The 22,591-nt window shown below is 34.8% G+C and overlaps 1 protein-coding gene across 1 annotated transcript in view; it reads left to right on the forward strand.

Annotated features, from left to right (window-relative positions):
* The window catches only part of LOC128997460 (zinc finger protein 423 homolog), a 62,362-nt gene that overhangs the window by 37,514 nt on the left and 2,257 nt on the right, over positions 1 to 22,591 (forward strand). Inside the window, exons 16-29 of the mRNA XM_054423099.1 lie at positions 233 to 237; positions 4,815 to 4,923; positions 6,485 to 6,595; positions 7,421 to 7,595; positions 8,698 to 9,149; positions 9,554 to 9,745; positions 10,072 to 10,257; positions 11,132 to 11,290; positions 11,676 to 11,843; positions 12,166 to 12,405; positions 12,664 to 12,840; positions 13,627 to 14,046; positions 14,489 to 14,666; positions 15,400 to 15,572. Of these exons, the coding sequence (XP_054279074.1) occupies positions 233 to 237; positions 4,815 to 4,923; positions 6,485 to 6,595; positions 7,421 to 7,595; positions 8,698 to 9,149; positions 9,554 to 9,745; positions 10,072 to 10,257; positions 11,132 to 11,290; positions 11,676 to 11,843; positions 12,166 to 12,405; positions 12,664 to 12,840; positions 13,627 to 14,046; positions 14,489 to 14,666; positions 15,400 to 15,572 (2,745 nt within the window). The remainder of the gene's footprint in view (positions 1 to 232; positions 238 to 4,814; positions 4,924 to 6,484; positions 6,596 to 7,420; positions 7,596 to 8,697; positions 9,150 to 9,553; positions 9,746 to 10,071; positions 10,258 to 11,131; positions 11,291 to 11,675; positions 11,844 to 12,165; positions 12,406 to 12,663; positions 12,841 to 13,626; positions 14,047 to 14,488; positions 14,667 to 15,399; positions 15,573 to 22,591) is intronic.

Raw genomic sequence — 22,591 nt, forward strand, 5'->3', positions numbered from 1 at the left:
CTAGAGTTCTGGATATGATCAGAGAGCAAATTTTCCACCTTATTTATAATTTTCTCTTCTTTGTTTTCGTCCATCTTTGCTCTTCTTCGCCTCTGATTGGAATTATTTAAAATTGCTGCTGAGATTGCCTTGCAGAGTTTGACTTTCCCAGATCTATTAAAGTGCAATCCATGCCTAGTGTGATCCTTAATATTCAATTTAAAATTGTTAACAGGTATTATGTTGTCATTAGTTGTTGTGAGCTGTTGGATGTGTTTATTAACACTTTTATTGATTCCAATTATGGTCCCGTTCAGTGCTGGCCTGTCAAATCTTTTCGGTATGCCTGGAACTAAGATATTTGTTTTCTTAGAGACCTCATTGATAAAAGTTAAGTCCAAATTCACAGATTGGTTGTTCTTATCTGTAATGTCATTTGTACCACCGACAACCACCACATAATCTTTGGTACTGAAGTCTTTTGACAGTTTCTCAGCATCTGAGGTGATTTCTCTCAGTGGTGCGCTAGGCTTTACTATAGATGTAACACCATAAGCACTACCCAGCTGGTCTTGAAGTAACTCTCCGCACTTGCGTCCATGACTATCAGTCAACAGCAGTACTCTATGCTTTTTCTTATGAGGAACAAATGATTTTTTTGAGAGAGACGTGGGCAGTGCTTCTGATCTAAATGGTAGTTCCGATTTATCCTCACCCACAGTTTTCAGAACGCTAAACCTGTTGGAACACTTAACGGTTTCATTTTGCTTTAGTTTAGTGGCTTTAGGACCTTTATCTACTAATATCCAGTTATTTTTCGGGATTTGGCAGTTGCTTGCTTGTGTACTCAGTGAAACCTTATGTTGTGTCAATAAAGATTTCACCAGCTGTTCAGAAACACTATTTCTGTTTGCCAAAAGATAAGCAATTTGAGATCTTTTTGTAACTAGTTCCACTGCAGTAAAATGTGTAGGAAATTTGAGGTTGGTTAGATTGACTGTTGTATTGCCACCATAAAGTAGATGACCAATGACAAGGTCAGTAATCGCAAGAATGAAAACACCGCAGTCGTAGCTATTTTGTTGTTGGGGTGACTGCTTTACTACTAATAGATCAGCTTTCTCTCCTGGAGTGTGATACAAAAAATTGTAGAACTTATTTGCAAGAGTCTGTGCAGATTTCAGATTATAATTCTTCATAGAGTCATAGTGAAAAACTTGGCATTATTTTTATCAAAAACTAAGAGGCTCCAATGTGATCCACATTTCAATGGTTCTGTTGTTTCATTGTTTGTTATGTCCATTACATCTGTACTATCATTAACAGGAATAAAAATATATTTGGCTTGCTTGATATTCAGTGGTTCCAAAACAAATTGATAATCTTCCAACATTTTTACGGCCTGGCAGATAACAGGGTTTAAGCACATTATTTCATTGCTTTTTATTATACGGTTACTTAACAGTTCATAATACTGTCTAATTACATCGTCAACTATCCAGTTAGGTCCCAATAAGCTCACAACATTTCCAGTGCCTATTTTTTCTTGAGTCTCATTGATGTCAATTTTGTGTTTATCTGTGGTCATATCAGCCACGATTATTGGGGACTGTAGATTTGAGCAAATTATCGGACTGCTCGTTGCTGGCATTGTTGAGAGTGAAAGTGCTGTGGTGTCAAATTCAATATTGCTTCTTTCTAGAGTGGTGTAAGAATTATTTTGATTTTGTGATTTATTGAAACTAGTTTCAATTTCTTTTAGAGCTTGTATGTAATCTTTATTTTTTCTCTTACCAAAGCGTGATTTATTTTCTATAAATAAACAAATGTCAATTTCTTTGACTGTAGCTGTTTCTTTGGTTCCATAAAAGTACACCTCATATTTAGGTAACTTATTGCTGGTATCTATGTTTTTTATCAGAGCAGGCCAGGGTGAATGTCCTCTGACCTTAGCAAATACTTTATCACCTTTATGGAATTTGTGCTCCATTATAATAACTATTGTCCGTGCATTGTTAAATATACCAGTACCCCAAAATATTATAAGTTATATGGTTCAATTCAGTTTTACAATAAGCAAACCAAATATCCATATATTTTAACCATATATTTAGTTCTCTAGAAAATCAAATATTATAACATAAAAGAGACATAATCAATTTACAGAAACGAAGCGCACTTAAAATAGTTGTAGGGTGATAGGGTTATATTTTTATTTTACCAAAGTAAATTATTGTAAATTGTTCCTTTCCTTAAAATTCTGTTAAATAAAAAATAGAGGTCAATAGGTTTACACAGACTCAGGAATATTGCCTGCTAATTGACAAAATATGCCCACTGATAAGAGATAAGACCTTTTAGTTCTGTTTCACTGTTGGCCTAGGCACAATGACCTTGCAGTTTATGTTGATTTCTCTGTCTATCTTTTAGTAAGTTGATAATCTCAGTTACAGTGGTTCACTTAATATTCACTGGAGACAGTTAAGTGCACTTTTTGTTTACAGATGTTATATCATACATGTAGATTATTTACCTAAATTTCATTGTAGGTTATGTGGTGTTATTTGCCTGCTTCTAAAGAAAACTTTTCACTAAAAAATGCAGTCTATCCATTCAATTTGCAATAAATTGGTAAGACTTGATTATACAACACAAATTTTAAAATAAAACCTCTTTAAAACTTAGAAAAATAACAATTTTTAGGATCACAAACAGTCAGTGCTGTATCATGTTAACCTCACTTTTACTCTCCATCTACTCTCTCTCTCTCTTACTCTCCATAGTAGAATGAGCCACTAACAGGATACGCTAGCAATGAAATTATTCTTAACAAAATAGGTTGCTAATAATTAGTAAAACTATTTAATCTAAGAATATTAAATTCCTTAATTACATATCTAGGAATGAAAAGAAAACAATAATATTTCTGTTTGCATCGTTAATAGTCCTAACGATGCAATCACCATCGCGTAACAATATCTAAAAGTCTTCTAAAAATCTAAATAAACAAAATATCCAAACCACAATCTTGCAATGATTATTTCACTAAATTCCCGATTAATTCAACAATATTATTTACAGGCAAATGTTTTAAATAATCCTAGAAACTCGAGGTTAGCGGATTAATATTCAAACAATAATCTGCAGAGATAATCAGTCGTTGATTATTCAACTGGATCTGTCCATGTGATATTAAACTGGGACTTTTATGTCGAAATGTAATTATGATCGAAGCCCCGGGCCGGGCCAGTTATAATTATAAGCTGACCAGTATGATCAACATGCATTAAATAGATTGCTATTGTCGTAATTATTTACTGTGAAGGAATTAAATAATCATTTCATTACTTACTGGGATTGAGTATCGGACATTATGGGTGTTATGTTGCTATTTTTCGCTGGTTTGCTTATGATCACCTCGTTAAAATTTTGATCATTGGTTTAGTTTGAGAGATTAGTCCAACAAATTAAACGAATATAAAACGTTCACAAAGTGAGGTTTTATTTTTATCAGTAATTAGCATTAATATTTTACAAATTATGAAATTGCTATAACATTACGTTTACTTTCTAACACATTTACTGTTTAAACGGGAACTAATGTCTAAGGATTATTGAATTGAACAAACTTTGTTATAAGGCCATTGCATAGCAATTTTATTTGGCTTAATTGATTTTGATTGATTGGTGTAAAATCAAGTTTTATAAATATTTTTTGGGGAAATTTCACAAAATACGGACTCATGCAAAATAATCTTCTCTACTTATAGGATTATGCCGATTTTTTCTGTGTCTATCTACGCCATTTTAATATTTAATTTTCTACCACTGATTATTTAAACATAAGAATTATATCTAAAATTCTACCTAGTTACAGTGTTACTGTATTACGTTTTTCCTAAAGCAATAATTTCATTCTAATCGAAGTAGTAAAACTTCTATTTTACTTCTTAAATTTTAATTTCCCTCATCTTATCTGTGCAACAAATTACTTACTTCTCTAGGAGGTGTTATTCAAAACACGACTCTTTTACGGGTTTCCTTAGAATCTTCCATTGATTATGCAAGGGTTCTTACCGCACTAACATCTACATACAATGTAACAACGGTATCTTTACGAACTAATAAGTTGTTTGAACTTAGTTGCTAAAATTACCGTGAAGAGACTGAAAACATGTGTCAACAAGGGAATTAATTATTTCTTAGAGACGTCGTTGTACAAGGTGTGACTTATCTGAGAAACTATTTTATTGTGATCTTTCTTGAAATTTTATAGTTAACAAAGTACAAGGCCTGCATGAACAAATAAAGAGAGGTGTGGGTGTAACTTAACTAATGTTTAATTTATAAAGACATCCATTATTCTCACTTCTATCTCAGTATGTACTGTAGGCCTAAGTATGAAAAAAACTAAACTAAAATTTATCAAAATGATTCTATTCCAATAGGAACATTATCATAAACACAACCTTCTTTTCCTTCTTAAACGATTTTGATTCAATTTCAACTATCCAAATCTTACATTTCCTTGTCAACGAATGTCTGGCTAGATGAGAAACGATATTGCTCGCCTACTATTCAGAAGTTTGCCAGTTCAATCCTATGAAGTCAGTAGCGTTTTGATGGTTCACAACTGGGCCCAGCTTTCCTTGATCATTCAATGGTTCTAGCTACAGAAACAGCTGATCTTAGTCAATAACAACGTTATAATTTCATTCACTAATCGTTACCTTAATATATGCACTGAGTGTCAGTATCAAATGTATTCTGATTTCCGATGTAATTATATCAAAGTCGAATTGTACTCTATATCCTTGTTAATGTTTTTTTTTCAGTGATCATCTCAAGATCCATATGAAGACTCATGACAATCAAAAGCCATTCCAGTGTACAATCTGTAACAGAGGCTACAATACTGCAGCCGCCCTTACCAGTCATATGCAGGTAATAAAACACTACCTATTGGTAAAAACTAAACTATATTAGATTAAACATTATGCCTTTATAAAATAGTTATTTGTGTAACTAGTGGTGAAAGTGGCACTTTGCTGCACACGAGAGCAATGTTTACGCACGAGCCGCAGGCGAGTGTGGAATGATCTCGAGTGCAGCAAAGGCCTTTTTAACTCGTGTTACACATTATATTTTTCCTACAGTCACTATAAAGCATATAAATAATTAGTCTTTCAAACACTATGCAACACGTTTTTAGGTTCAGCTGGCAACACAAATGGTGCCCTAGAGAAAGTAGTACCCGCGGTCCATATCACTTCGCTATTTTTCCTCGGCAAGAAATGTGCTCCGCGTTTTGAGAATATAGTTCCGTATGTTTTTGTAATTTGAAGTGGTTTCCGCGCCTAAAAAAAATGCTTTAAAGGTATTTTCTTGTTTATTAAGATCGTAGGAAGGTTTTAAAAACGTTTAAAAGAAAAGTACAGAAAGTTCAGAAATACCGAAACTATAAACACGAAATGACAGGTTAAATCGTAGTTATAATAGTCAATCAGCTGCTCATAGTATAATTATCTTTAAGTGTTGCCAACCTATTTCCAAGCGTACACGGATTACGTGCATAATGGAACCACGCTGTTTTGTGTTGTTTCGTTGGAATCCTGATGTGCGGCAAAGTAAAAACCGTATGGCAAAGTATAAACCGTACGGCAAAGTATAAATATGCAGCAATTAGCAGCTTTCTGTACTATAAACAGTACAAGGAAGCCAACTTTGTCGGGTGACTGTAGGAAAAATCTATTTGACAATTGATCAAACATTTCATGTACAGATTCTAGTAATTGGTGCCACAGAATTAAGAAAGAGCCAACTTAGCTCCAATCATTTGTTTGCTTTTTATAACTATTATTTGACTTCTAGTATAAAATAAATTGAGAAAGAAGATGTACGGTAGTGGCAAAAACAGTGTTTTTTTGCGAGTAATGAACATACATGGATGTTTTAAAAATGTATATTCATTTTGTACCTAAATTTAATGCTAAATATCACAAATCATAGAAAATAGGTCAATACTATGAAACACTTAGCCAAAGTTTCCTCTAAAATGCCAAATGTATTAGAATAGACATTATTTTTTTTAAGTTACTAGTTTCAGCCCAGGCATAAATTCTATCTTTGACTTAGAATAGAGCAAATACTTCTCATCATTATGTTAACTCTTACTTAAGTTTGTTTTATGTGTATTTCGTGTTGGTAACATTTAGATTATGCCTAGGCGTTTCTAGTTTATCTGGAGAATTTGCTTACTATTTGTACCTTACATACTATAATTCCAGATTATTTAGATACATTTATTCCTTTCTTTAGTGATAAAATATCGAGTTACAAATAGTGAACAAAAAAGGCCTTCTGCACAAACAGGATGGAACCTAACCGAAACTTGTCTTCAGCTGATTCATAAGGATGACAAAAATATGAGAGTATGTTTAATCTATGAGTATGTATCAAGTCTCATGACTTTTCATAACAGTGACAATTCTTTGGTTCTGTGTAGAATCACAAGAAGTCATGTGACGGATCTTCTCCGTCTCCCTCCTCTACACCAGGCTCTACGTTCAAGTGTCTTCAGTGCGGAGAAGTCTTCCGCAAGCCAGAGGAACTCCAGGTAATTGTGGAGTTTCAGTCATAAAACTACTCCTAGTAACACAGATTCGTTTTTGAACATAGACGCTAGTGATAGCGTTTTTGGCTGATACTCCAGGTATTTCTAGTTCAGGATTGGCTACATGCACTAAGCTAGTATAGCAGTCAGTTTTAACCCTGGCTTGTCCATGTACCATAATGATGCCTTTGGAAATTGCATAAACCAGCCGGTCAAAGGTTCAGATTTAGTTTTTACACTGGGTGTTCAAAAAAGGTGGGGACATAATTTACTAGTGATTCCTTGGGTCAAAATAAGGAGAAAATCAAGAATCAATTTTTTCCAAACTCACTTTCTTAACCTTATCATGTTATCTTTGAACTTTTTCAACCGATCTTTACGAAACTTGGTATGTATGTTAGGTAGAAGAGACTCATTTTAGAAAAAAAAATCATCTTGATTCTTAAAATTAAAATTTCAAAATGGCGGCCATTTTAATTTTCTAAACTTAAATTAGGTACTAAAAAATGGCAGATTTTATGAAAAAATTTCAAGAACACTTTAATTTAGCATTTTTAATTCCTTAAATTTAATTAGCAAATTTAAGTTCAAAATAATCTAATAAGTAATAGCTGAAAATTTTCGATTTTTTATTATAAAATGGTGTAGAATAGTGCATAAGCCAGTCAGGTTTGCCGGACGTTTACCCCATTATTTTTTAATCTAAAACTGGCTACAAATTTTACAAGGAAGTTAATGACATGTCACAGTAAGAAATCAACAGTCACAGATTTAAGTAAGATACACTACCATAACAATTTCTTTACGTAACCTATAATGTGTTCACAGAACCACATGGTGACCCATCACAACGTAGAGGGTGGTGGAGGTACCCCACCTGTACCCCCGTCCCCCCGCCGTACACCACACTACCCCCACAGTCCTCGCTTAGCCTGCATGTACTGTACCAAGGACAACTTCAACACCATGGAGTCGCTACAACTGCATGTTCAAGCTATGCATGGTGAGTGTTCGCTTTGCTTTTGTCTTAACATCTTCGTAAGAGGAATTATTTAACTTGTATATTTTTTAAGTTTGGAATTTGGATAGTTTCATTGAATAAAACCAAATGTGTTTCATGTTATCCCGAGAAGTAAGTCAGTAAATAAATGTAAATTTTCTAAACTCCCCAAATTAAATTTGTTAATTGTATACCGAACACACCACAAACCTCAAAGAATAGTCAAACCCACAGTAGAGCCAACCTTCTTGTAATTTACTGACATTGTAATCAATTTTCGTTTGAGCGGTCGTGCTTTTGTGAAACTCAAGCTAAATAATTATTAATCTTGAGTCCATTATTGTGCATTACACAATTATTGTGTTACAAATGGCTTTTGCTAATATTGTCAGTAAATAAAATGAAACATTTTTCCTAAATTTAGATGGGCTGGGGCTCGAATAACCGCCTCTAGGTATGGTAGATACACACAATTTACAACCAGAATTACTAAAAATAATTTATTATTCAAATAAGTTAAGCTTCTACGGCCACTAATATATCACTAGACCTACACATTTTTCTTCAGGGTCTGACCACGTCACAGGACGAAACTTATTTGACACAGTCAAAGTTTTTAGGTATAACAGGGTTATTTTTGGGCTCGGGCCTAGGGGAGCAAGAGGTTTTGGGTTTGTTTGGTTTTGCAAGGAAGAAAAAAATCATTCACCCCACAAGGTAGGTGGATAGGGGTGCATATTATCTCTTGGGACTTAAGCACATTACTTGCAAACTGTGGGCCTGAGTAATAATTTATGAATTGTTTAGTTTGAAGCAGTTGGTGAGATTACCACGAGAAATGACCTTGTAGTCTACAATCTAAATAGCATTAGCATATTTGACAATTTAAGTGAAATGCTGCAGGAAATTCTAGATATTTTACGTTTGAGTAACGGTCTTTTTAGTTTGACTCAAATCTTATATTGATTTGAAAATATGGAGTTACCTTCATATTTTCTTCCATCAATGTAAAATGTAATCTCTTTTCCTCTCTTTTTTGTTAAACTATTTATTAATATTTAGTTATCTCTCTTGTTCAATGAACCAAACAATCTCTGTCCTTCAGGTTCCATTCTCAACGGAGAGATGCACCGAGAGTTGTCCCTCTTCTCTCCCCAAACTTCACCCTCGCCTAGTCTTCTTTCGCATCCGCTACTTTCTACCCCTCCCTCCCCCACTTTACCATACTCTTGTCAACTATGCACCATGAGGTTCCACTCCATCCCCTCGCTACAGAAGCACGCTCTCACCGTCCACGGGTTCCGCGCCAAAGAGAGTTCATTGTTCTGCGTCCAGTGCAACCTCCAGTTTCCGACACCAGCGTTGTTTGCCGAACATTACGTTCTGTTCCACGGGACAGCCATGGGGCTGTTTGCTCAATCAGTGGAACAGATGAAACCAACGGACCTGTCTTTGACAAAGAAGACTTCTAGACACTCAGAAGAGAGGCCAAGCAAAAGACTGAGATCCGAAAATGGGATTTCCAATGGGATAGATGCCAGAAGAACACCCAGTGGGGTAAGTTGAGATGTGAAATAAATTAAATATCAGTGACGAAATTTTGAATATATTGTTGATTTTTGTATATACAGGTGAAGTCCTAACTTTACCTGCCTGGGTAAAAACATTTTCATTTAATTTATTTTTCATTTTAAGTTGCGGTCTTTCCTTTATCAAACATTTTAGCTGCCCCTAAATTTATTTTACAATTATATATTATTTTTCTTAACTTTTTTTCCTCTTCACTTATAAAGGGATATCTTTGATAATGATACCTGTAAGCATCACAAAATCGACCGTTGACATTAATACAAACCTATCTTTTAAACTCCTTTGACAAATTTATTAATTTGTCACTACTCATAACTTATAAAGACATGAGGTACACCTTCAACTCTTAATATTATTTAATTTGCTTCCAGATCCATAACCAGTACGACCATCCAGGCAGCCTGTTGTGTAATCAATGCAATGCAGCCTTGCCAGACTTTGAGGCATTCCGCAGTCATATCAAGTCACATATAGACGAGGCAGGGGGTCTGCTAGGTGGTGGGGAGCCCCGTAAAGCCCCACCTGTAGTCTGTCCCCACTGCGGGGCCCAGCTAGCCTCTCAGGTATTGTTATCTGTTTACTAAGAACACATTTATAAAAATAGTTTCCTATATTATTTCAACAAGAAGTTTTAAGACACGACATAAGCATTACAGCACATGTACAAAAGGATAGAGTTCAACCAGCTTACCTGAAAAAGTCTTAGAAAAAAGCTTAGCAAATTTAAGTTCATAAGTTAATCCAATAGTCCTTACACAGCAAAAGCACTTTTTCTTCAATCTATTTCTTGAGGCACCCTGTAATAGGATCAAATATCAATATGCCTTAATCCCTTAAACTATCGTCAATTCTAAAAAACCTCCATCTGTAAACCTTTTTTTTCTCACAGGAGGAACTCCCTCAACATTTGACCAGTCACTTTCTCGCGACGGCAACTGAGTACGGATGCCAGAGCTGCATGAAACTTTTCACTAAGCCAGACGAACTACAGAAACATCTGATGGACATTCATGCTCACCATCTATACAGATGTGCCCTCTGCAAAGAGATGTTTGACTCTAAAGTGGCAATACAGGTAACATATTTTGTACTAACCTTTGATTACAAAATAAGGACCTTTGTGTTTTGGATAAGGAAGCAATGTTGTGGTTGCCGCCAATTTATCTTATACTTTATTTTAATCATTACAGTTCATTCTTTGACTTTATTAGATCCCATTCCCCCCAGGTCTTTAGACCTGATCATGCCCATCTCATGTAAAAATGATCAACGGCAATAAATATCTTATGTCTTTTGTCTTATGTCTTACTCATAGGTCAGCTTCATTCTTTCCAAGCACAGGTTGAATACCCTTGTGGACTGATTGCTGAAAAACTGAGTAGGCTACTTACTATATGTACATTTTTTATAAATCCCTCTTCTCTGGGTGGTATGAGCCAGAGCTTTGACTCTTAACTGGATACTTGTGTATTTGTCATCCAACTTTGATAAATAAACAGAAACGTTTAAGAAATCAAAAGTACACGAGTCGCTCTCAGATTGTGCTACTATCAAGGCTCTATTTTCTCAGTTTGACCAAAATTTTGGAAGTAGAAAAGTTAAGTTTAATCTTGGATATGGTGTTCTTTAAACTTGTGAAAATACCCGCTGTTATTTTGGATGTTTTCCAGAAAGGGGGAAAAGCTACAGACAGTTTCAATTAAACTCATCAGTTATACGAGATAGTTCTATCAAAGACCAAAATTTGTCAGTTTACTTTTCTGTAGAAGCCTGCCATCTAGTTTGATGAGAAATGGCATTTGAAAGCAGCATAAACTATTCAAGGCTCAATCAATATTTATTTGTATTTTAAAATGTAACTTTAAATGAGATGTTTAAAACACGTATTCATAAACTGCTAATACTGTTTATTATAAACTATTATATAGTTCACGACTTTCATTTAACAGGTCCACTTTGCCGTGAAGCACAGTAACGAGTCCAAGCTATTTCGATGTACAGCTTGTCCTTCAGTTGCTGTTTACCGCTCGGAGATGGACTTTACACTTCACGTCAGGACGATGCACACGCCACAACATCTTGCATCTCCAAAACCTCCAATAGTGCAGGTGTGTAGCATATCTGCAACAATTTTGCATTATTAAGCATAGGAAATGAGTGCAGTAGATTTCCACTCTTTCGCACACTTTGGGAACATACACTTGTCTAGACCATCAGAAGAAAAAAAATTAATAGATACATCTCAAAGTGTGAAGTTCTAAAGAATTACTAGTGTAGAGTGGAGTGAGATGATCTGTGTGGCTTTATTACTGATTACAAGCAGCAGTTATATAAGCTAGGATCATTCAAGGCCCATTGATCAAGGACAGCGGTTTAGTTTTGAACCATCAAAAAGCTTCTGACTTTTCTCAGGATGAAACCAGTGACATTCTGATTATTAGTCCGGCAGTATAACGACTCAGCATTAACAAAATGTTTTGTGTTTGTTGACAGGCTGGTATGTTCCGTTGTCTGTTCTGTCATCTCAGTTTCCCCTCTGAACTAGAGATGCAGCTCCATCTGCCTGTACACACCAAGCAATTCCATTGTCACCTCTGTCAAGAATCTTTCCCAGTCGAGTTCCTTCTGGACAAACATCTTCAGACTCATCATTCAGCACAGGTTAGCAAATTGTATTTATATGCAAGGTCCTCAAAAACTCTGGGTACAAAATTTTTTTAATCACTGCAGATAATGCAACAAAGCTTTGTAAATAAGTGCTTCACTTCACCTAAATTCTACTATTAGAAATATGACTTTTTCAATCAACTTAGGTTCACAAGGAGCCACAAGGAAATCTTCAATGAGAACATAGGTACACAATAGTCGCAGTTTCGAATTACAAGGATTAGTAACAAGCTTGAACTTGTTGACAAAAGCTAAGTAGCTAAGTAATATATTTGTATTTGTTTGAATACATAATTTTAACTTATAATTTGTTTAGGTTCTGAATGGAGCAGAAGAGGTTGATCACAAGCCTAGCAAGGGAGTGAAGACTTCTCCATCCAGCCATCCCTCGTCGAATGGTAACATTTCCGATAACAAGAAGCAGGACTCGGTGAATAACAACATTGTCGTGAGCAGCTGTGAGATCTGTGAAAGAAGTGACTTTAGCTCAGAAGCGGAGTTGGCAGCTCATCGTAAACTCGTACATCACGTAAAGAGCTCCTCCTCTTCTGGCAAGGTAAAAGAAGTAGGAATTCGTAAATATAATAATGTGTATATGCTAGAGGAAACACTTTTTAAGGATTGCTCTTAAGACCACTACTACAGTGAACTTGCATGGTTTTTTAAGTTTAAAAGTAGCTCACGAAAAGCTCTAAACAAAAAGTGACCATGTTTGTCTTTGCCAACTGGCCTGTATTTGATTGATTGAATCGTGGCAGACCTTATCCCAGTGCACACACCTTTTTATGCTTCATAACATCCTCTTTGTCCACAGCTAAGTCTACATTGTGCCTACTGCAGTGAGAGTTGCAAGTCCCGTTCTGATCTGGAGAACCACATGAAGAGTCACTCACAAGGATGTGTGACTCAAGGAAAACACAAATGTAACATTTGTGACGAGATGTGCTCTTCTGCCGCTGTACTTGCAGAGCACAAACTGACTCACTGTAAGGTGGGTATTATTGAGGAGTTGGAGGAGTTGCAAGCTTTAAGATACGTGTTTTGTGTTGTTGTTTGATATAAGTGAACTAAAATCTGAACAAAGTTTATAAAGATAAAATACTCGATAATTAGCTTTATGATAATGAACCATAAAGTGCATACTCAGTCAGTACGTACTCACTAAAGCAGATATTAATTTTATTGACAAAATTAATTCATTCAGATGATTTCATAGTGACATCCTCCATCTGAATTGAAGGGGCCATTTTTCAGAGGGATTATAAATAATCTCTTCTAATCCATCTGATCACATATTTTGTGTACCCAAAATAGATTGTACACAATATGGAATATTGTTTGGGTGTTTTACTTTATTTCACACTATAACAATAATTTAACTACCTTTGTTATATTAGAGATCAGTTAGTACACATCCTGGTTTTTGTTGATCTAATGTTGACCATTATTTGGATGGCATTATTGATTGATTGACAAAAGCAACTGGGTTTTAAGTTGACCCATTTCATTTTTGGATACACATAAAACTATATCTTAGGTTTTCGTTTATTCCTTATTAAACTCTGCGATTTTTAATATTCATCAGCCCAAAATTTGTGAGTACCGGTATCTATGTAGCAAAAAGTCTAACAATTTGTTTTGGTTGGTGGTATTTTTTAAATTCAAACCTCATAACTAGTATAGAGTTCACTTTTGAGAATAAATTTACAGTACGGTACCTATTCAAGATTTAAGAAAATTAGTTAATCTCACAAATTAATGGTTCTCTCATTAACAGGTGATAAACGGTACGTCCTGCACACAATGCAAAGCGTCCATCACCAACGAAGACTTGTTTTACCAACATTTGCGACAACACAGTAACATATCTCCGTCCAGCAACGGAAGTCCAACCAACCAACTGGTGTTGCCGACAGCGTGCGTCATCTGCCGACAGACACTGGTGTCCGACATGGAGGCAAGGATACACGCCCGGTTCCATCTCAACCAATCAGACGCATCACAGTGTTCCGTGTGTCTGCACGCCAATGATCGTAGAGACCTGGTCGGTGGTATTTGCAAGGACTGTTACCATCGACATGGAAAGACCTCACCTACAAGGTGTACGGAATGTCAGCTGAAGTTTGAGACAGTGCCTGCTCTTGAGGCTCATATGGCTGCCGTTCATAGAAAGACTTATCAGTGCATCAAGTGTCAGGTTGGTTAACGTTTGACATACTGTTTTTTATTGCTGTTGTTATATCGTGTAAGAGTATGAGATAGATAAAGTTGTACATTTTAGGTATCAATAATTTTTTTCTCTGTGATTGATTTTCTAAAAATTTCAAGCTTTTGTATAGTAACAATTGTCCTTGTCCCATAAAAGAAAGCATTATAGTGGTTTTTGTAAAATATTTTTTTACTATTCCCGTATTTCTGGCGTTGTTATTGTTAAGAATACCAGAATACTCATCATTATGGTTCTTTTTTACCCATTTACTTGAGAGGTTTGATTTACAGTAAGGATAGCACACTACTAAAGTAGGTTGTACACAAATGTGTTAAGTTTTGTTTCATCAAATCTCGAGTAGATTGTACAAGTTCACTTCCTTTCTTGCGATTCGAATATGTCTCAAACTAAAACATCTATCACATCGCAGGTGAGTTTTGAGACGGAAAAAGAGATTCAGCAGCACGTTGCAACCCACCTTATGTCCGAAGGAGGCTCGGGATTGGAGTGTCGACTCTGCATGAGAGTGCTCGGTTCGCCCTTGCAGCTGCAAACTCATCTGATAGAACACACCTTTGCAGGCTGTCCAACCTTTACCTGTTATATATGTAAGAGCTCGCTATACTATACATTAGCTACATTCTGATAGGGATATTGGTACGAGAGGTAAATGGAAGACCTCTCTCTCAGATCTTTCAGTTGGGTAAAGGGGTTGCTTGTGAGCTTGCATGATAATCAGAAGAGGTGGAGAAAAGTCAGTCGCTTTTGCATGGATTAGAACTGGACCTAGACGTCCTTAACTATTTGGCTTTTGACTGGATCACTGGATGAGAAACAGCTGGTCCCAGTAACAAAGCTACCAAAGGCATCTCACTACATACACTATTTTCACTTCAGGTTTTAAAATACATGGAATTGTCATTTCTCAAAAGTGATGACGGTCATTGTCATTACTGTACAAAGAGTGTAAGTTTTGTTGAATAAGATTCAATTAAACAGTAGAAGTTTTCCTCTGAGTGATGAAAACAACTGATTAAAATATCTAGTTATTTAGAGTAAATAAAAACTTAAGTACTTTCTTAAGTACCTACAGTGTTAATTATTTAAAGTATTCCCCATTAAGAGCTGAAAGTTGTCCTGAGGAAAAGCTAAATCATTGCTAGTTTGATGGTATCAAAGAGTACCAAGAAGTGTAATTTATTGTTGTGAATGCTTGTGAGGATACTGCAAATGAAGCATCATCTGTCTAAGTCTGAAGGTACTAAGTCTAAGTATTTATCATAAGTACGTAACAATTTTGTTGTAAGGTTGAAGACATGTTCTGTCTGTTTCCCTCACCAGGTAGTGCTGTGTTCACGGCTGCCCATGGACTGCAGGCTCACATGTTAGAGCACGGCTTGGCCGCACGACCTTACGATTGTCCCAGCTGTTCACAAAGGTTCTTCTTCCGAGCAGAGCTTGACAACCACAGCTTCGTCCATTTGGATGAGGAAAACAGAGAGGACCGACAAAAGGTAGGCTTTACAATTTATTATTAATACATATTTTTTTCAGATCATCAAATAAGAAAGTAAACATTAAGAGACTCTTTATTATCATCTTTATCACCCTCAGTAGTTGCATTTTAGGGGCATGGCCTGGGGGAAGGTGGTGATGATGGGCGGGTAGCGTGGGATCATTATAGGTGCCATTCTAAAAGCATAAATACTTGACAACTAAAACGACATGTAATTGACTCATCTGCCGCCTGAGTTATGTTTTGTAAAAGGCTAGTAGGGCAGTAGCCCTCGACAAATCATGTTAATTTCGTCCTCCGTTCAGACACAGTTTTTCAACAGATTTTCTTGAAACTTAACAATGTAGTTGAATAATGAAATTAGAGCTCTTATACCCCAAAAAATTCAAAATGAAAAAGAATGCGGGGAGGGGTATACTCGTAAGGTCTAATAAAAGTATAAATGTAATGATTTATACTACAGAACTATATAACTTCAATAGGATTCAGCCTAAGTTAAAAAGAAGCCATTTCATTTTCATGTACAACACTGACATTTTATTAACAAAATAAATGTAATCATAACAAATATATACTTTTCCTTTAGTTAAAATATACCTCTGTATCTCAGCCCTAAATACCTAATTATTTAATTGAAACAGTCTTACTTTATGATGGCCTTCCGTAGAGCTCTATTTTAATACAGGAACTCGTCTGTAAAAAAAATATACAAATGCATAAATATTACTAATATAACTATTCTAAATATAAATTTCAATTTCCATTTTCTTTCGTACAATGTGCTTTTTGCAAGTTAACATACTTATAACCTAATTTAACATATTTTAGAATTTGAGGTTAACCAACAGTGAATATTATTTTCCCATATCCATGTTCAATTGTATTTTTAATACAAGTTTTTTAATTTCAGATTTTACTTTCCTAGATTATAATGGATAATAATATTTTGTACTTACAATGTCTACGAGATTTGCCTGCCATGAGATACAGAATTATGAATGAAATCAAACTTAGTGAGGGAAATGAAAAAAGAAACAATGTTACCACTACAAACAATTAAAATAAATCAACTTTGCTTCTTACATACTATAACTAAATTTGCTGGATTTTTTTTTTTTAACAAACAATATAAGAATCAGTATAAATTTTCTGCCACTTCAAAATAAAAAAAATCATAGTGAATTTAGTTCAATTTTTTTTTTTTATAACAAACAACAATGATATTTACAAGATTCAATACTATGAAATACACAACAATGAAATAGAATAGCTCGGTTCAATACAATATCCGGTTAGTTTAGATAACCTAATGTATTACAAATAGTTTGTCACTAGAATGCGCGGGCCTTCAGTTTTGTTGCTTTTCAAGTTATATAAATCCAAATTAAAATTGAATTAAAACATTTCTTTTAACTAAACATTTTTCTTTGTTATTTCATCAACTACCCTTTTAAAATTACATATAAATAAATACAAATCCATTTATTTGATTTAAACAAAACTTTCCTATATCCCTTTTTAAAACAAGACGGATTATTTAGCAAACTATGCCCAAAAGGAAGAATGATAATGATCACGAATACCAAAGATAAGATAAAACTACTTTCAACTGCATTCATTTTAAAATCCTGTTTGTTCAGTTAGTTTGAAACAAGTTGAAGTGCGTGCGTTTTAGTGTGATGTGTCGTGTTTTAGTTATAAGTTTAGTGTATTTAGTGCGCGTTAAAGTTTGTGTTTTGTATGGCCTGTCGTAAAAGTGTATAAGTAACATTTTAGTGTCAAGTGTTCAGAGTCATGTATCCTTATTTGCTAATTTTAGTCAAAACTTTCACACACATTCTCACCCATTTGATCAATCCATTTGCTCACATTTACACTCACATTTGAACTATACATTTACCCACTCATTTATTCATCCTGATTCACTATTTTAAATGAATGCGCTATATTTATTTACATTTAATTTTATTTAATTATTGAAATTTTGGTTTTCTTTCGCCATTGTTTGCTAAAATAATTCGCTTTTCCTTCTGTATACCTCCTTAATAAAAATATACATTCCCTGACATTACTCTAAAAAAGTAATACAATCTTCTGAAGTAGTTTCAGTCCTCTCCAGTCGGGTGTAAGCATCGGGTTTGAATCAAATTCATTTGTCTTATGCTAGTTTGAGGTCCACAATGTGTACTTTCTTCACGTCTTGATAATTATTCACGTTCTGTATCAAAACTGTTACGTCCGTGATGAAATACAATATCCTATATGGTCCAGAATATTTGATAGCAAGCTTCTTAGAAAAGTTTTTCACTTTGTTGCTCAAATAGTGAGTGCGGACATAAACAATAGAATTGACAGTGAATGGCGATCTTGGATTTCTGTATTTCGCACGTTCTTGGTTTTTCTTAATGCTTCTCTTGATGTTGTTTATAGCTTTGGTTAAATTTTCTTTCTTCTCATCTTCAGTTAGCTTTGTTGAAATTAAATCCTGTATATTCCAAACATTTGATAGTGCGTTATTACATTCATGATAAAACATCATTTGGAAGGCTGTTTGACCTGTAGACGAATTTACAGCTGTGTTTAAACTAAGTTGGACCAAACCTAAATTTTCATCCCAATTAGATTGATTGTTGTGGTAAAAACATCGCAATAGTGTAGACACATCTCTGATAAATCTCTCAGCTCGATTTCCGTTTGCACGATAGATTGCTATACGACGGTGCTCGATGAAATGTTTAAACAAATAGGCCTTGAATTCCTTGGATATGAAATATGAAGCGTTATCAGACACTAATATCCTCGGAGTTGAAAAATTCACGAAGGTTTGCTGAAGTTTTGCAATTATCAATCTTGAATTACAGTCCTTAAGAGCGTGAAGCCATAAATATCTAGTGAATGCATCGACTATCACTAGAATATATTTATTTTGCCCCTTTGATCTCGGCAATGGTCCTAAAATATCAATAAAAACTGTATTCATGGTTTGTTCAACTGGAATTGAAATTAGTTTACCCTCATATTTTCTTTGTGTGGTCTTCGACATAGCACATATTTTACATTGTTTTATCTTCTGTTTCACAGTTTCGTTTAATATCGGATTGTAAAAATACTCATTTATTTTTCCTTGGGTCCTAGAGATTCCCAAATGACCTCCGATCATTGTGTTGTGGTAAAATGTAAAAACCAAATTTATTAAGTTATCTGGTAGATAAATTTTACTTTTTCCAGATTGATTTTTGTACATTAAAACGTCATTTTTCAGGTAGTAACACTCTTGATTTGTATTATTTTGTACGCTTTTAATTATCTCTGCACATTTGGAGTCATTTCCTTGGTGATACTTCAAGTCATTTAATGCCATGGGTATCTCTTGAATTAGATTACAAAAATGTATATCTTCTCGTTTGTTTCTCATCATTTTCTTATTACTACTATTTACATGATTTATTTTATTTACCTTTCTCTTCTTGTTCCTCATTTCTTCCCTAACAATATTTACAGATTTATTTATATTCTTCAACGTAGAGTCCACTTCTGTTGTGATGTCTTCGTCATGCTTGATGTCTTCTTCATCAAAAAGTCTGGATAAAGTATCCGCTAAGATATTTTCACTTCCCTTTTTATGTTCGACAGTGAACGGGAGGTTTAACAGGCGTTCTACCCACCTTGATAATCTTCCCAGTTTCCTGCGAGTGTTTAGAACGTAGCTGAGAGCTTGATTATCCGTTATCAATTTAAAGGGCTGTACTTCCAAAAATTCATGCCATTTTTCGATGCATAATATGACACTGTAGGCTTCTTTCTCATACACACTGTATTTGAGCTCGTTATCATTGAACTTTTTGGAATAGTAGGCAATTGGTAGTAGATCTTGATTTTCATTTTCTTGCAATAAAACACCTCCTGCCGCTATTTGCGATGCATCCGTTTGTAAAACAAATGGTTTTGAAAAATCAGCTAACTGCAAAATTGGGGGGTTTGAAATTTTCTCCCTCAACGTATCAAAGGCAATTTTACACTTTTGGGACCAAATGAATTTATTTCCTTTCTGTTTCAAACTGTGTAAAGGTGCACATATATCGGCATAGTTAGGGATATATTTAGCCCAATAAGAACACATGCCTGTAAATTGCCTCACTTGTCTTACATTTTTGGGTTCGGGAAACTTCTGAATGGCAGTTGTACGTTCTGGGTCGATTCTTACAGTGTTGTCTTTAATTAAGTGTCCTAAGAAGCTGATTTCCCGGCAAAAAAATTTTGCTTTGTCAACGTTCACTGTTAGTTTGTGTTTGGCAAGTCTGTCAATGACCTCCTTAACGTGTGACATATGCAAAGACTTGTTAGTGCTGTAAACAACTATGTCGTCACAGAAATTGACCATGTATTTAAACTTTATATCCTGAAAAACTTTATCTAAGTAGCTGGATAGAACTGAGCTTCCAACCTGGAGTCCAAAACAAACACGTTTCATGCGATATTTCCCAAAAATTGTAGAAAAAGATGTGATGTCTCTAGAATTTTCCGCTAAAGGACATTGAAGGAAAGCCTTATTTAAGTCGATTACTGTAAAGTAACTAGCCCCTTGTAGATGATGATACATATTTTGGAGGTCACCAATTGGATAGTTCATTTTCACTAATTTCTTATTCAACTCTGAATAGTTGACTACCAATCTATCTTTTGCTGTTAAAAATGCTGGGCTGCTATATTCGCTAGTGGATGGTTCTATTATACCTTGGGCTAACCAATCGTCTACTATGGCTTTCATTTTGTTCAAAGTGGGCGGACTTAGAAAATAAGGGCGAATACATATAGGTTTATCATCAGTAAGCTTTAGTTCTACTTGTAGGTCAAGTGCCTCACCAATCTTATCAGTAAATACATTGGGATAGGATTTTACTAGTTCTTCTATTTCTGTGGTCATCTCTGGAGTTCCGATATGAATATTATTTATTGCTAATTTCTGCCAATTTTCATCACCACACAACTTTATTTTGTCTGACGGTGCGAATTTAAAATAACAGCTGTTGTCATTTAAATCGATAATTAGGCCTTTGTTCCGAATGAATGGAGCTCCCACTATCATGTGATAATAGTTTTGTTTTATCACCAAAAATTTTTCATACCAGGAATACTTGCTTATCTTGATTTTTATCTTACATTCATTTATGATGTCCAACGGTTCTTCATTTGCAGCTAACATTATATCAGTCCATTTCTTAGTTCCTCTAATTTTATTTACTGCGTTTAGTTTGTCATAAAGCTCTTTACTTATAAAGTTTCTACTGGCTCCAGTATCGAGTAGAGATTTTACATGTATATTCCCAGTTAATTTTATTTGCATGCATGGTAAAGAATGTATTGTTTTACCTTTGGTTTTAGTTATGCTAGGTTTCTTTAACTTGTTGTGCTCTTTAACTAGTTGTCTTAATTCATTTTTGAATGCGAAACTATGATTTGTATTATCATTAACATTTTGTTTTCTGCGAGGATAAGATACGTGAAGTTCGGTTCTTACACCTCCCAAGTTTATGAGTTTTTTGGTTTTCTGAAGCACTGTCTTGCTGTATGACCTGGTCTAGCACAGTTATAACAAACCCTGTCTCGTGGATATGAGGTCCCTCTTGACGTTTGCCCATTACCATGATTTCCCTGACTTTCAATTGACCTATTATGCATATGTCCTGATGATGTATTTGACGTTGTAGGAAACATATTGTGTCTGACATAATCATTAAAATTAACGTTGTTTAGGTTTATGCACAGTTGGTCTAGGTCTCTGAAGGTTATCGGATTTTTTTCAAACACTAATTTATTTCTGATTTCCGGATGGATGCCATTTTTGATGAAACAAACCAATTCTTCTTCAGTGAGATTTCCCTTCAATACTTGATGATTTGTCTTGACCTCATTTATGTAGATTGACAACGGTTCATTTGTTTTTTGCGGTCTAAAGATAAGTTCTTGTTTCAGTTTCTCCTTCAGTGTTATTGGTATGAAAGTATTTATGATATCTGTGTGTAGTTGATCTATCGATTGATTTGTGTTCCTGTGTTCTAATATTTTATTCGTGAGTGGTTGAGAAGTATATGTAGGCAAGATTTCAAACAGTTGGTGTGAAGTAAGATTGGTCTCGATGGTGATGGTTATTAGGTTTCTTAAAAAGTCCAGCAGAGGATAGATTTCTAGTCCATTACAGATCCTGAATTTTTGGAGATAATTTTCTAACGGATTCTTAATTTTTCCGAATACATTTACATTTTCAATCTCTTGAGAGGGGCCTGCTAGTGGTTGTACTTGTGGACCAAGGCGATTGTTAAATGGAATTTCTATAGGCTTGAAATCTTGAACGACTTCCAGTGTCTGCGTGTTATGTTGGGTAGGGGTAGAAGAAGTTTGTCTATCGTGAACAACATGCTTATTTATCTCTGAGTCGATTTCCTCTTCGTCCAAAATAGATGTGTTTAACCTTTCTTCAAATTCCGCCAACTCCTCCTGAGGGATGTCATTTAGGATAGCTTCAAATTGCGACGTGGATTTTTGCAATTTATCCACATATTCAGTAAGTCTATTCGTAAAAGATTCTTCTAATTTACACAGTTTCATATGTGAAATTCTTAAGGCTAAATGGGCTAGCTTAGCCTTGATTTTGGCTACTAATAAGTTGCTATTAGCTTCCTTGCACTGACCTATTAGTTCCTCTGCGTTATATAATTTGTTTTCTATCGTGTCAAATTCATCTTTAAGTATAATTTTCCCTTTCAAATTAATGACATTTGTTGGAACGTCTTGACATAACCTTAATTGCCTCCTTAAACTCTGAACATCATTGTTGATAATATCTTGTCCTCTTGATAAGAGCTCATATGTTAGCTCTTCTTTGATAAGGTAATTCAAGTTAAATTTAGACATGTTTATGAAATTATCTTGCTATAGATTCATGCTCATTTAGTAATTAGGCTGTAATGTAACATTTCACTCTAGGCTAGTAAAAATTAGGCTTGGTTAAAACTTTAA

This window comes from Macrosteles quadrilineatus, unplaced genomic scaffold (assembly GCF_028750875.1).
Source record: "Macrosteles quadrilineatus isolate MER2022 unplaced genomic scaffold, UCM_ALF_1.0 Scaffold_6__1_contigs__length_79288215, whole genome shotgun sequence".
NCBI classification, from domain to species: Eukaryota; Metazoa; Arthropoda; class Insecta; order Hemiptera; family Cicadellidae; genus Macrosteles; species Macrosteles quadrilineatus.